Consider the following 15,392-nt stretch of genomic DNA (forward strand, 5'->3'; position numbering starts at 1 on the left):
AGCGGCGGCTGGGGCTCGGCAAGCGCCGTAAGAAGCAGGAGGGGGCCGCGGCGGAGAAGCTGCCTCAGAGCTTCCTGCGGGACGGGCTGGGCTACGTGCTGGGCGCCCTGGGCTCCCGGGCCGGCCTCAGCAGGCTGTGCGAGAGCAGCGACGAGGAAGAGGCGCCGGGGCCGCGGGAGGGCCAGCCGCGGCCGCGGGAGGGCCAGCCGGGGCCAGAGGAGGACGACGAGGGCCCGGAGGAGGATCCGGAGGACGCCTCAGACCCCTCCGAGGGGGATGATGTGGAGGGACAGTGGGAGAGCGAAAGCTCGTCCTCGTCCCCCGAGGACTGCGGGGTGCCTGAGGCCAGCGAGCCCCCGGGCGAGGAGGAGGTAGGGTGTTCGCCTCAGATAACACAAACCTGCTTCTCAAAGCACATGGCACAACCTGAACATAAAGCAGAGTTTACATCACCTCTGTAAAGCACAGGTGTTTGCTGTCTAGTCAGGCCATGCAGAGTGTTGTCATGGGTCAAAATGGCGCCGGGCCCAACAACAGGGTTGACTTCAGAGGCCTGCCAAGTCCTAGGGACAACTGTTAGGCGTGGAGGGTAGCGTTCCCCCGAGTCAGGATGCTGGCAGATAATACCCTAAAGCACAGGGCCTATGGCCTTGTCTCCCCATATGAGATCAGCAAGTAAAAGGAGCAGAACAGTGGTACTACCCCAGGGGCTTTAGAGTTTAAGAACATGATTAAGCACTTCTGCTAAGAGCAAAGAGAACTTACGTTAAAATTAATATCTTTTGCAAACTGAAGTGTTACTTCTTCTGGATGATCCCAGAGGTTCTGCCTGCTTTAGGTCTTGTAGCACGGGTGGAGGAGAGGAGGCCAAATGGGTCATTTAGCTGGCATGGCACTAACTTAAACTGTTAGTACGTCTGCAGCTAATAAAACCTGGATAAAACCAAGACCTAAGATGCCAGGTTTTAATTACAATAACTTAAGGAAGATTTCATGTAAAGGAAAAGGTTTTTTGCTGCTGTCAGGTTGGTCATAAGCAGTAACTTGTTGCATGCTTCTTTTCTGTGTGAAGTTGTTCCTTTGGCATTAGTTACTAGATGGTAAAATATATACTTAACTAAAAGTTTGGTATATTAGTCTTATTTGAACACAAATATACATTTCTACTTATGATTTAAGATACTAGTCTCATTTGGTATCTTATTTTGTTGTTTTCCTGGTAAGAGTCATAATCACAGTGCTACGAAGTATGTTCCCCCTCAAGTAAGGAAAGCTCAGGAGACACTAGATGACAAGAAAAGAGAAGAATTGGGAAGACTGAAGAAAATGGTGAATGGTCTCATTAATAGGTAATGTAATGAGGAAAGTCATTAATCTTTCTGGTTCGATGTGACAGTGCTCATCATTCAAAGAAAAGTGGCAAGGATGTGACTTCTCTCTTCACAAAGTGATTTTAGGTTGGCAATCATGTCTGCTATCCTTAATTATCTTTGTTGATGTAAGTTCTTCAAAGTTGGTCATTATAGAAGTTGGAAAATACAGAAAATAAATTTAAGATTGGACTGAATTCCACACAGCAGTTGCCTGCAAGTGCTAGATATAATTCTAAGTGTCAGTTGGAGTATGCCTATAAAAAAAAACTTATAGTGTGAGTTATAACTCCCCCAAAAAGAGCATGATTTTCTTTTTTAAACTAAATTTCTCCAGCACTACAACTGAGGAGGAGCAACACTTCATAGCTTAAAGTACTGAAGAACAGAAAAAGTAGTTGACGCTTTCACATGTTTTAATTTTAGAGTATTTTTAAAATAAGAAATCTATTGGCATTTTCTTTTATTTATGTTATCTGTAAAGTGCAGACTACAGTATGCAGTTTGTTCAGTTGTTTAGAATTTGGTACACCTTATATGTTAGAAAAGTATGAAGTATTTTCATACTTAATTTCTTCAAAGACTGTGATGTGCCATAGTTACAACTGCTAAGAACAAAGTCTGTTTTCTTAATAAGTCTGTTCAGCGTGACAGTAAGCACATTGACAGTGCTTTGTAAATACTGCCACTAATCTGTTTTTACATGTAAATACTTAAAAAAAACCAAAACAGAATTAAACATATGTTGTATTATTTTAGTTTAGTGAACACAGCAAAATACAAAAGGTCCTTTCCAGTCATCTTTTCAATCTTTCTTCTTAAGCCAAGCTAGTTTCTCTAAAAAGAATAGGTTGGTTGTTGGGTAAATTGAAAATTTTGGAACCATGTAAAGAGAAGAAGTGAACGTTGGGTTTTGTTTCTCAATAGGTTGAGTGAACCGAATTTGTCCTCCATTAGTGGACAGATGGAAGAGCTCTACATGGCCAACAGCAGAAAGGACATGAATGAAACTCTGACAGATATTCTCATGAATGCTTGTGTTACTGCAGTTGCCATGCCTGCAAGATTGATGATGGAGCATGTCCTTTTGGTCAGCATTCTTCATCATAACGTAGGAATTGAGGTAATTCTTGTGGTTGGGACTAATCTTGTTTAATAATACATATTGTAGAGTGTTCTTCTTGATATTTTATTTGAATTGCCTTTTAATTTTTGATTGCGTGTCACTAAAAAGCATTTCTAGTTGAATTTCATCGGTATTTGTAGCTTATTTGCTAGGTGTCCACAAGTGAAAGGGACCATCTGTTGCTTTATCTAATTAATTTATTTCCTCCGTGAGTTACCACTGATCAGTTATAAAAACATCTTTTTTTTCATCAAAATCTTTCTGCATCCATAAAACTGATTTTTTTAAGCTTCAAGTTTTCTCCTCTTTAATTACACTAATCCATTTCTGTTCTCTGGGGTATATGAGGGTATTGTTCTTGAACGATCTGTATCCAGATAAGGAAAGTGCTACAGTTACAGAAATCCTTTTATATCAGTGGAAAAAGTCCTTTTTTAAGCCCAGTTATGCAAATCATCAGTGGAATTAACTAGGTATATCAATGACTCCAGAATATCAAAAACTTCAAAAAGCATGGCAAATTTTTTGGAGGTTTTTCTTTTGTGTTTTTAAGCCTGATGAATGATTGAAATAAAATGTCTCTTGCTTACTGTTAAGAAGCTGAAACTACTGATGTCAAAGGGAAGATTTTAGCTTATTTCAGTGAAATGTCTTTCAGGAAACTGAGGTGTTTCAGCACCATGTTCCCATCAGGTTACATTTTCTTTCTACATCGCAATGCAAAAGATGTATCGATGCAAGTTCTTTCTTATAGTGACCTGAATGCTGTCTCTGAAACCGTATTAAATATCAGATGGGTGCAATTACAGCAGGTTTTTCCATGCAGCCTTGCCATTAAACTTTTTTTGTTCCTCTTTGCTGCTTGAAAGGCAGTTCTGACTGCAAATATAACATAATATTACAATGCTGTTTTAAGAGAAACACAATCTTTTTAGAAGTTGACACTTTGCAAAATACCTAGTAATAGGTTTTAGCTATAGATATGCTAACAGGTATTAGAAATAGGCAGATGATATCCAGACTGTCTGCTGTACTACGGAGTCTGTTACACAGCATCTTTGAATCTAAGACTGTAGTATTTAAGTATACTATAAAGCCCTGTTATTTTTTCTGTAAAATAAATGTAGAATATGCATTACACGAAAGTGTGATAGTGCAGCTGCATTTACAATTAGTTTGAGCAATGAAGAAGTTGGGATTCCAATAACTGTGTTTATACATTTGTGCAATGTGATCATTGGATAGTTAAAACCTAAGCTGGTCAAGGCTTGTAATGCAAGTCAGTACTGCTACTGGGACTTCTGGTTTTCATAAGAACAATCAGCAAATATTAGCACCACGGTAATGGAGGGGGGGTCTTGTTTAGCAGTAATGTGTTCATTACCTACCTATATTTTGGTATGCTTTCTAATTCCAGTCTTTAGCATCAGTTCTCTCTTCACAAATATAGATTTTCCAAAATTTCTTTTTCCAACTGTACCACTGACAAATGGCTAAGACTTATCCCCACTTCAAAATCAGCCTAAGTGCATGCTCAGCAACTGTGAAAACTTGGTATGGTGGGGGTTGTTTTACAATACTATTTTTTACCCTCCTGTTAAAGATTTTGTTCTGGAATGCTGAACTCTGTGATGCGTTTGGTTTTTGACATGCAGCTTTTACTGGATGAATGACTAGCAGTAACAGCGTGCTAGCCTGACAGCTGGGAAGATGCTAATATGTGTCCATGAAAATTATGTAAACAAATTCTGATGTATGTGTACTGTAAGTTCATAACATTTGCTTTTCTTGCACAGACTTTAAAAGGCAACTGGATGGCATATATGAGGTGTAAATAACATACACTTCAAGAAAACATCACACCACTTAGATACTTGTATATGTAAATGTACAACATCCATATTGGTTGAGAGGAGCAACAATATTTCTTTAAAATTAACAGTGGCAGTGCCCCAAAAATGAATGTTTTACAGATGTCTGTAAAATCTACTTACAGTTAACTGCCGGATTTTTTTTAATTTTTTTTTTCTCCCCTTAATGGAACTATTGCCAGGTCGGTGCTCACTTTTTGGAAGCTGTGGTGAAGAAATTTGATGAACTCTGTAAAAGTGATGCTGAAGGGAAAGAATGTGAAAATCTGCTTGCCTTGATTGCTCATCTGTATAACTTCCATGTGGTTCATTCCCTGCTAATCTTTGATATTCTGAAAAAGCTTGTTAGCACTTTCACTGAAAAAGAGATTGAGTTGATCTTGTTTCTTCTGAAAAACGTGGGCTTTTCCTTAAGAAAAGATGATGCGTTGGCTTTGAAGGAACTGATCACTGAAGCCCAGAGGAAAGCAAACACAGCAGAGAAGAAACTCCAGGATCAGGCTAGGGTATGTGTGTGGTTTTTGAAGATTTTCTGTTCTGAATAGACTTTAATAAGCACTTGTGTTAATTTAACAAAATGTTTTCTGCTACACTCTATTTAGATTCTAAGTTACCATTAGCGTTCAGTTGTTGCATTCAGTTATTTGCATTCTTCTTGTCTGTCTTTCTCCGTTAGTTCTTAGGACACAGACACCAAAATGCTTGTAATGGCTGAGACTAGGACTGTTTTGCGTCTTATGCAATGGACAGTGCTTCTGTTTTGTGATACTTTGTACACTTCAAAAAATGGTCACTGAGGCATGGTGTTTAGCAGATTAAGCTTTGAATTGAAGCTTGAACACAAATGAATATAATAGGAGTTAAACATCCTTCTCTGTATTCATGTAGTCTAAATTTTGATGTATATTGCCAGCTGAGTTTATTCTCACAGAATAGTAATTTCAAAGTACGCTTTCTGCTTTATTAAAGAAACTCACAGCACATAATCCACAGAAATATTTCTTTCCCAATAGGTTCGTTTTATGCTAGAGACTATGTTGGCGCTAAGGAATAATGACATGCGTAAGATTCCTGGTTATGATCCTGAACCAGTTGAAAAACTCCGCAAATTGCAAAGAACACTGGTGAGAACTTTCTTGACATATGTAGTATAGCTGTTCTTAAACCAGAAGTAATTATTTGTATTGTACATTGGCTTGATGGGGCTATAGTATTTTTTAATTCATTTAACATTCTGAAACCCTTTTGGACAAAAATCACTTCTCAGATTAAGTATTATTTCCTGTGTCCAAGTTTAGTCAGCAGTCAACCAGCCTTCTGCAGAACAGTTTGAGAAAGGACATAATACTTAGCCAAAGACTTTGCCTCAAAGTCCTATACTTGAAAAAGAGATTGTGGGATGTTTAATGATTGTGCAGAAGAAATGAGTCATTATGACAAGTTCCTTTTTCCATAGATTTTGGATGCAGGCACCTGCTCCTAACTTCACCAGAATTATTTTGGAAGTCTAACACTTCTGCAAACCTGAGTGTTTTTTCTTTCTTGTTTTTTTTGGCGGAGAGAGGGCAGTTTGTCTAGAACAACGCAGTATAAAATGCATGAAAGTAATTGTCTCTTTGGATTGAGAACTAATTCATTTTCACAAGACTTGAATCTGGTTTTAGAGTCACTGTATCTCCAACCTGAAAATTACACTACTTGTCTACAACACCTAGAGCATCTTATTTTTCAGAAATTTGTAAGTGCAGGATGTGCACATCAGTGATAATAGGCCAGGCAAAAACAAGGTAGGTAACCTAGTTTTGTAGAATTTCCTCTCTTAAATTTTCACAGTCCTCTTAGTACGCTTCTAGCCTCTTTTATTGAAAATTCCTATTTTGTTCGAAGAGTAAACTTTTTGTTGTTTGAATTGTACAAAACTTAAGGCAGTTTGTCACGTCATTTTATTTGATCACAAGTGTTCAGAAGGAAAATCATGTCCAGATTGTAAGATGCTGCAACTGATTTTCAATGTCAGCATCAAGTCTGAGTTCTAATCAAGTTTTATGATTGGAAGATGGCTACTTTTTAATTGATTGTCTCTTTTTTTTAAAAAACAAACAAACCAAGAGCTTCTAAATGTAGATTTAAGCAACTTGTATTTGAGAAATTAGAGCATATGGGAAACTTGTAAATTCTTTTTAGGTTGCTGACTGAAACTAAAGGTTGTGGGGGGGAAATATGAAGACCTTTATGCAGATTAAGTTATTTGTTTTAAAGTAATTTTAAGTAATTAAAGTATTTGTTGTTTTCTTTTTTTTAAAAAAAAAAAAGCTTCAAATAAAAGCTTTTGGGTTTTTTGTATTTTGTTATTCAAGGTTCACAGCAGTGGTTCTGGAAAAGAAACTCAGCTCCGTGTCTCCCTGGAATCTCTCCTCAGTGCTGATCAGGTTGGTCGCTGGTGGATCGTAGGGTCATCCTGGAGTGGAGCACCAATGATCAGTGATACAAACAGCAAGACTCAGGAGAAACTGCATATAGGAAAGGTAAATCCAAGCAGTGCTGGATTAGCAGTCTAAGTGTTTGTGATCTTTTGAATATTCTTCGTACAGGTAAATAGGTTCATTTCAGAGCCCATCAAAAAAACCTTCATGGACTCTTGTAAGACTAAGATTTTGGACTGTAAATTCTGCTCTTACATTTTTCAAAATGTTGTATTCATGCGCTCCATAAGAGCTGTTACTACAACTATTATGGTATAGCTTGTTTTTTCTTATCCTGTGGAATTGCAGAAGTAACTTGTTATGTAAGTGGAAGAAAAGACTTGACCTAAAATGGATTTGCTAGTATGAATTCTGACAGGTAGTGTTGTCTGTCCGTGGGTGGCATATATCTAAGCTGACTCTAAAAGTAGTGTGGTAAGATGGTCATGGTGACTTACGTTAGAGAAGCACATCTTAAAAATAATTGGCACACTTAAAATACATTAAAATCTATTTCCCTAGTTGAAAAAGCTCCTGACGATGCCTGTGCCTCTGGACAAAAGCTCAGGACCTTTGGATTGATGCTTCATAGTTTACTGGAGATCTTCATTAATGGTCTTAGTAGAGGCTGCACAGAAATAGCTTTCTTAAAGCAAACATAAATAAAATAGCATTTAATTGTTTCTTTTTCAGGTGAGTTCAAACATAATGGAGCTTGCTCGTAAGCAGAGAATGAACACTGATATCAGGAGAAGTATTTTTTGTGTCTTGATGACAAGTGAAGACTTCCTGGATGCCTTTGAAAAGCTTCTCAAGTAAGTACAGACTAGCACAGAAGACAGCCCAGAACTAAAAATAGCATAAGCTGGATTGGAAAAACAACATTTGCTGGTCTAGGCTTAAGAGCATTTAATTGATAATACAATTAAAGAAGTGCATAGCTAGGGATCCATGTAGTGTAAAAGGATAGGAGAGGGACCAAAACCCTGGTGTAAGGACTAGTAGGGGGCAGGCAGAACTGACTGGCAGTCAAAGGAAAGGAGTAGCCCCTGTTATTGTCACTCATGTCTGTAACTGTGATTTACAGCATCTTTTGACTTAAGAAGCCTGTATCTTTTTGCACTGAAGATGTGCATCCCAGTCTAGCGGATGGAAGTCTGTTGCAGGCTTGCTTCCTTGCAGAGGCAGACCAGAAGCTCCTTCAGAACATCTCTTGGTTTTGTCACTGGATTTCCATACTACTGCAACTTCCTTTACTTCTTGCCACCTTGTTAAGCCATCTTGTAGGTCTCTGTCGATACTTGCATGACCTGGTAGTGTTCTAGCACCTCTACTTCCTTCCTGCAGAATTTATTAGCTTTGGATTTGCTCCAGGATCACATTTCATGTTAAGACCAGTTTCCTTACCACTTGGCAAACAGTTCTTTAGGAGAAGATGTGATCAGGGAAAAGCTCAAACTAAGCTATTCTTTGTGTTTGTCAGAATATTAATTGTAAGTCCGTAGTAACTGGGAGGGGAGAGATCAGGTCTGAACTTTTCTATTGCAGCGTTGTAATTCAAGGGAATTGTCTTACCAGGATGGCATGCAATTATTTAATTTGCTAACCAAACCAAAACAGACTTTGTAATAAAGTCAACTAATATTTGATTAAATGCCACTTCTGCAAAACACAGCTTGGATTTAAGACTGTGATGGAGTCATTCCAATATCTTAATATGGCCTGTTCAATTAAAAGAAATTAGCTGCTGCTGCTGCAGCTCTTGCCAAGACCTGGTAGTTCAATTTGCAAATTGATCCTTGACTCTCATCCGTGCTATTTAAACTAGTGTACAAATCTGTATACATACAGGCTTGGCAGGAAAATTCTGTCTGCAGATTGCCTGGTGTGTGTTGATACTGATTTTTATACAGCGAACTCAGAGAGGGGAATTCTCAAATCTGCCCATGTCTGGCAGAGTATAATGGAAAGTACACAGAATTTTCAGTGAAGGAGTTAACTTTAATGTGAACATGCATTCCAGAGCGTATGGGAATTTATATTCCTATGTTTGATGTCAGTCTCATGAGGAAGAGCCTGAGAAATACATAAAGAAATATTTTTAACTGGGCTTGTTGATTCATCTGCTGCTAGATCTCTGGCAGAGTTGAGGTATGGTTAAATGGTAATTTAAACCATTTTAAATCCATGCTGCTATAGTTCTGCTTGTCTTTATCCTCCTTACATCAAAAGAAAGTAATTAGTTTGAAGCCAGAACAGCTCCTTGAAGTTGCTCAGCTTGTGATTGCAGAAGTGTCAATGTAAAGGGAGGGCTGGAGACATCACTGGAGACAAGAAGAGTGTGAGCCTTGATCTATTTCATCAGCTGGAAGGCCGCACCTCCTTCACAAACCACAGATTCACGCATGAGGGGGAATGAATGCTTCTTAAGTTTGATGAAGAGGCAATTTTTTAAGCTATTTCATAGAGTTGAAGAATTTGAGAAACTTTACATCTCACAAAAAACTGAAACTTGTAAAAGTCTTAGGTATCCTGTTGTAGTGTGGTGTGTAATTCAGGATAGCGAGTATGTGACTCTACTAAATCATTTGAACTGGCTTCTAAAAGGTGGGTTTGAGTATTGCTATCTTTGATCTAAAGGCAATGATAGTCTTGGGCTTCAGCTGATGATAACTAGCCTACTTAGAGGCAGGCTTCTGCTGGTGACAAATAATCTACTTCAGAGGCAGTTATGCCATATACAAGGGGAAATTCTTAAAGTGATCAAGACATACAAGTCCATGGGAATATTGTTAAGTCATGAATCATTTAATAGGTGAGATGGTTGCACATTCTTTATCTAAGATTATCAGGCTTATGAAATCTGTACAGGTTTATGGTGAAGCTCAGCAGTGAAAGACAATCCTGACTCTTAAATTTAGATGTTTAGGAATGCTAGGTCTGAACAGAGAAAATACTGCTAGGTCTGTGAAGAAGTGAAGGCAAGAACAAAATTGAGCATCAAAGTGCTGATTTACTTGGTTACAACCATCTGGCAACATGAATATTTCCTAAATAAGCAAGTCATGGTAGAAGTGATGATGAACAATGGAAAAGGAGGGTGTGCCAAATTAGTGATTGCAATGTAACTTCACAGGTCATCTATTAAATGCATGTCCGGTGGCTGAAAACCTGTGTATTTTTTAAAAAAAAACTTTTGTTGCTCTGTAATAAAATCAGATAGAACTTGGCTGATGGGAGAACAAGTGAATTGTATCACAGACACAGCACTTACAGTGCTGGTCTCTTTTGGAGAAGCAGACTTCTAAGTTTTCACCGCTCATTAGCAATCAGCCTAGAAATCATCCCAGATTTTCCTATTGTAAAACCTTAAATTCTGGGGGGTTTTGGCTGAAAGACAATACTTTCTCTGTTAATCAGGTACATGTCTGTGATCAAATGCAATGGTGTATGTCTGGAGGTGTATACAAACGAGGGATATTAGACTCAAGCAATGACAAACTGTACTTTACAGACTGTAGAGCAAGTTCCAGTGGAGTCAAACTTAGTTAGAAAATACACTTGAGTTATACTAATGCCATATGAAACTTGAGCTTGAAGCAATGAAAAGAATTTTGTTTGACAGTTTTCAGATTATAATATGAAGCATTTTTCATTTTAATTGGTTTTAATGCTGCCAAGCATTTGGCAGCCCTGGAAGCTAAATCATGTTATTCACAGAACAGGTGCATTGCGAGTTAGTTACCGTTCTCTGCCAAAGCATCTCAGCCCTCTTTTAGACTGGTCAGCTGTTCAAGTGGGCAGGCTGTTCAGTCCTTGGCTTTTATGCTGAGGCAGCCAACATAAATACTGTTGATACTGACTGTTTTCTTCAGGCTTTTTTTTTTTTTTAAGGTGGTTTGAAATCACTGACTGCATCCTCTTAGGCTACTGTCAAACAATAGTGAATTTCAAGTATTATGTAGCATGGAGTTGACCTAGAGATGAAAAGATTCATCTCACCAAGTAGGAAAAACATCTTAAAATATTTTCTTATCCGTGTTAAGTACCACAGAAGTGAAGGGCCCTGGACATGTTTCTCTAAATAAGCTTATACTGATCCAAAGGCTCTTTTCCCTCCTATGACCATAGGTAAAAGTGTGAGATAACCACAACAGGGTCCTACAGGTCTTGTTTCACTATTTAACCTTTGTATTGGTACACCATGCAGCAGCACTTGCTGCAGTACTACTGCTACATTCAAAAGCACAAGACTCCATGATGACAGGGCCCTCTCCACTGTTTTTCTTCATGGAGAGCTACAAACATGGAGTGGGCCACCTTTCCTTCCCTGGGGGTAGTTACGCTTGTATCATTCCACTTTCATCTGCTGAGGTCATGCTTTTGCAGCCACTCCTTTAACACCGATAATACTGTAGCATTTCCATATTGCCATACCAGGATACTGATTTAGCCCACAAGTAAAATTTAATGTGGTGTTTGGAGGTTTTTTTAGTATTACTCTCGGATGTTGACTGTAGCTCTTGCTTTGTGGCAGTAATTTTTTCCTTACTAAATTATTCTCATTCTCTTGCTACATTCTAGGCTTGGACTGAAAGATCAGCAGGAGAGAGAAATTGTTCATGTTATTCTTTACTGCTGCTTACAGGAGAAGACATATAACGCCTTCTATGCGTTTTTGGCTAACAAGTTTTGTGAATATGAAAGACGATTTCAGGTGAAGAAAAATCTGTTTCTACTTTGTTTTAGTGTCATTATTGTGGTTAGGAAGACAGTTACTAAATACCTGAGAATGGATGCATGCCAGTTAAGATCTTGATCCTGAGGAAAAATTCTGCTGGTATAGCTATGCATTCAGTAAGGCATACTCATGGTCAGATCTGAATAGGAAATAAAATAACTACTGCAGAAGGTTTGCTTTCCTCTGTTTTACACATTTTAAAAGAATTGAACAGTCTGACCAAGCATCTCTTAATTAACAGAGGGGTCATAAAGAATAGAAGGCCGAAAGGTTTTGTTATGTTGTTACTCATTTAAATGGTCACTTGATTTGTAGGATTTTTTTTTCCTTTGACACCTAGGTGACATTTCAGTTTAGTATTTGGGACAAAATCAGAGACTTGGAAAACCTGTCAGCTGCTGCCATTTCCAACTTGGTTTCACTGTTGGCTCACTTATTAAGGGCAAAATCATTGCCACTTTCAGTTCTCAAGGTTGGTGTGTTTTCTTTTCAAAATACTTCTGTGTTTTCCTTGCATTTGCTAGTTCTATGGAAAATGTATTTTCTCTGTTACCTAGCTGGTGCTTCGGTTGTTCGTGGTCATAAGCTAAGACAAAACGTGTTCTAAAATTACCAAATTAATCTCATTGATTACGGTAATGCTATTTTTTGGGGAAAAGGGAACCTGTGGTGACCCAGACATACAGAAAGTCTACAATTCTATATCTAAAGCAGTTGTAAGGTTATTTTCTTTAGAGTATCCAGAGTTGGAACTGAGGCCCCCTTCATTTGTCAGTGGATTCTGTGCTATGCTTTTTAGCTGATGTTGGTTTTTATTAGACCAGAAAGAAATCTACTGAGCACTTGGATTTCAGAATGGGGAGTCCACAGGGTTTTATTAGAATAATAGTTGAAATGTGTTAAACAGGCAATTATATGGATTGATCTAGGTGCTTCTGAAGTATTTATCTAATTGAGAAATTATATCCGGTATTCTGGTACTAGTAAACAGGTTATTCCTTAGAAACTTCTCTGCTTCCTTACTGATTGGCTTTTGGAGGCAGTGTTCTCAGCTAATTGTTCTGTGCCAAACTTAAGACTCAGTATATATGGGAGGCCAGTCGGTGTGCTAAAAGCTGTTCATTTAGAAGAGAATTCAGCTGTTTGAAATACTTGAATTAATCTAATTGTCCCTCTCCCTCTCTCTCCACTAGGTAATTGAATTCAGCGAACTAGATAAACCCAAAGTCCGTTTCTTGCGACAAGTATTAACCATGCTGTTAATCAAAACAGATGCTGAAGAACTTAGTGACATTTTTGTGAGGTAAGTGATCAGAGATCTCTCCAGGGAACCATTGGTGAGTAGTAATTAAGAAGATAAGAAGTTTGCTTATTTTGTTTGGAATTATACAGTACCTTTTCCAAAGATCAGCCATCCATCCCTTAAAAAGTAAGCTCTTCTGGGTGAGTGGGGGGAAGCGTATCGTTTGTGTGTTAGTACAGGCTCTGATACAGATACAACTGTGAGAAGTGTTATACAAAATAAGGCTTTCAGATATTCAATGTATCATTTTGGTCATAGGACTTCCATGAGCAGAGCTCTGTAGTTACCTGCTTTCCTTATTGCTTTACCATCTGTGTGCAGTGGGATTCACTCTCCCAGCAGTCTTTGCTAGAAGGTATCTTTAGTTGTAAGAAGGAAGAATAAAGAAATACTAATGAGGGAAAGGTCTGGAGGATTTTTTTTTTTAAATCAACATTGTCTGGAAAATCTTATTTTTGTATACGGGGCAGAGTTGCCTGGAGAGGCATCTTCATCCTTGGAGATACTTAGGACTTGAGTGAATAAGACTCTGAGCAACCTGACCACACCTGGATGTTAGTCGGGCAAGATGACCTGCCAACATCCTTTCTGACTTAAATTATTCTGTGATTCCGTGATTTTGTTGTATTAAACTTGCAATGTCACATAAAGTTAGAAAAAATTTGGTGATGATGTTTCAACTGTTAACACTGCACCACAAGGAAGCTCAAACATGGTGTGTTTGCCGCTGTAATGTAATTGTTTACATAAAGCAAGTCTCAAGTCTCAATATTCCATTTTATCGTTGAGGATCAATTGTATGTTGAGTGTGTTTGGGCTGTTTGCCAAAGCGATGTAGACTTGCTGGTAATTTGAAAGCCTCTTCAGAAAAGCTCCTTTTACCACAAGGAAGCTCAAACATGGTGTTTGCCTCGTTTGCCGCTGTAATGTAATTGTTTACATAAAGCAAGTCTAAGGCTCCAATATTCCATTTTATCGTTGAGGATCAATTGTATGTTGAGTGTGTTTGGGCTGTTTGCCAAAGCGATGTAGACTTGCTGGTAATTTGAAAGCCTCTTCAGAAAAGCTCCTTTTATAGGTTGGATTTTTTTCTACGTCTCTTTCTGAAGAAGATAAGAAAAAAATTAAGAAGCTTATGAAACAGTAGAAGACTAAATACTATTTTTGATCTGTATCTTTACAGGATATCTGACAACCCCAAACTGGGAATGCTACGGGAAAGTTTGAAACTCTTCCTTACTCACTTCTTACTGAAAAATGTACAAGCCCAAAAAAGTGCTGAAGAAGCCAGCTTATTAAAAGAAAGAGTTGAGCTAGCAACCAAGGCTTTGCAAGCAAAAGAACCCAAATTGAAGCTATAGTTCTGGTTTTCTAATAAAACATATGGAAAAACTAGATCTGTGTGGAGATGCAAGGCTTTGTTAGTCTTTCAGACCCAAATAATTGAGAAGATCCGTGTTACTCTAAAGGATCCATTTTTTGATGAAAACAGTTACCTTGCTCTGCACACTAGTTACAGGTTTAATTGAAGGTGATGCAAGGCCTTTCTGAAGAAAGGGAAGATATCTTTGCCACATCCCTTTTTAGTACAGGTGATTCGTGGTGATGGTTAGTATCTGCAGAAGATGTTGAATTTCTCTTCTATGATACTCCCAGTCAGCAGTAGCGTCCTGCATTGCATATTCTAACCTTTAATTTAAAATAATAGCATGATACTGACCACTGTATGTTAAAGAAGCAGCCTTAACCAAAGGCTTTTAGTAACTAATCATTGTACTTGCCTGAAGAAACAGGCCACTAGATGGCATAAGTACTGGTGAGTCAGTTTTGGAAGAAATCAACTTTTTTCTTAAAGTGTTGAAGTTACCTGCTAATTCTGTGAATTGTTTACCTGACTGTGGGTCAGGAAAAGATCTTCAGTTGGATTCAAAGCTGTAGTAAAAGGACTTGAGGATCTGACTTTGCCCAATTGTATTGGGTTTAGAGATCACAGCATAGTCTTTTTGTTCTTTTAGCCTGTTTTTCGCAGCTTTAAAATTGGAGTTGCCTAATCACTTGTGTTAATTAGATTTTTCTAGGCATAAAGAATAATATCAGTATGAGTCTTTTAATAAGAGAATACCTTCCTTAAGAATTTGCTTGCATTTTCCATGCAGATACTTAAAAAAAAAAATCGTGTACATTTCTTTCTGTAACACTCAGTGTTAATGGTTTGTTTCTTTTGTCACCTTACCACTACACATTAAACTGCAATTTTTCTAAAGGCTTTGCTGTTTGTATTGGCTTTACTCTAGCTGGCTTGCCAGGAAAGGAATGACCTTAAACTGGGGGGAGGAGGGGAAGCACTTTCTCCTCTGCAGTGTGCGCTGCATCTGCATAATCTACCTGTGGGAGAGCTGCTGGCCCTATTTCTACAACCAGGCTTGCCCTCTGCTGTTCAATAGTCCGCTCGCTTATGGTGCCTCCTAATTGCATTTGATACCAGTTGGTCTATTCAGCTGCTTTGGATCTGCCCCTGT

General features: G+C 38.3%; 1 protein-coding gene across 1 annotated transcript in view; it reads left to right on the forward strand.

Annotated features, from left to right (window-relative positions):
- The window catches only part of NOM1 (nucleolar protein with MIF4G domain 1), an 18,845-nt gene extending 3,730 nt beyond the window's left edge, over window positions 1-15,115 (forward strand). Inside the window, exons 4-14 of the mRNA XM_009281844.2 lie at window positions 3-371; window positions 1,225-1,349; window positions 2,298-2,493; window positions 4,550-4,873; window positions 5,381-5,491; window positions 6,725-6,892; window positions 7,523-7,644; window positions 11,414-11,546; window positions 11,911-12,042; window positions 12,764-12,873; window positions 14,057-15,115. Coding sequence (XP_009280119.1) covers window positions 3-371; window positions 1,225-1,349; window positions 2,298-2,493; window positions 4,550-4,873; window positions 5,381-5,491; window positions 6,725-6,892; window positions 7,523-7,644; window positions 11,414-11,546; window positions 11,911-12,042; window positions 12,764-12,873; window positions 14,057-14,234 — 1,968 coding nt within the window. The 3' untranslated portion in view covers window positions 14,235-15,115. The remainder of the gene's footprint in view (window positions 1-2; window positions 372-1,224; window positions 1,350-2,297; window positions 2,494-4,549; window positions 4,874-5,380; window positions 5,492-6,724; window positions 6,893-7,522; window positions 7,645-11,413; window positions 11,547-11,910; window positions 12,043-12,763; window positions 12,874-14,056) is intronic.
- The last annotated feature ends 277 nt before the right edge of the window (window positions 15,116-15,392 follow it).

Source organism: Aptenodytes forsteri, unplaced genomic scaffold (assembly GCF_000699145.1).
Source record: "Aptenodytes forsteri isolate BGI_AS27 unplaced genomic scaffold, ASM69914v1 Scaffold21, whole genome shotgun sequence".
Classification (NCBI taxonomy): Eukaryota; Metazoa; Chordata; class Aves; order Sphenisciformes; family Spheniscidae; genus Aptenodytes; species Aptenodytes forsteri.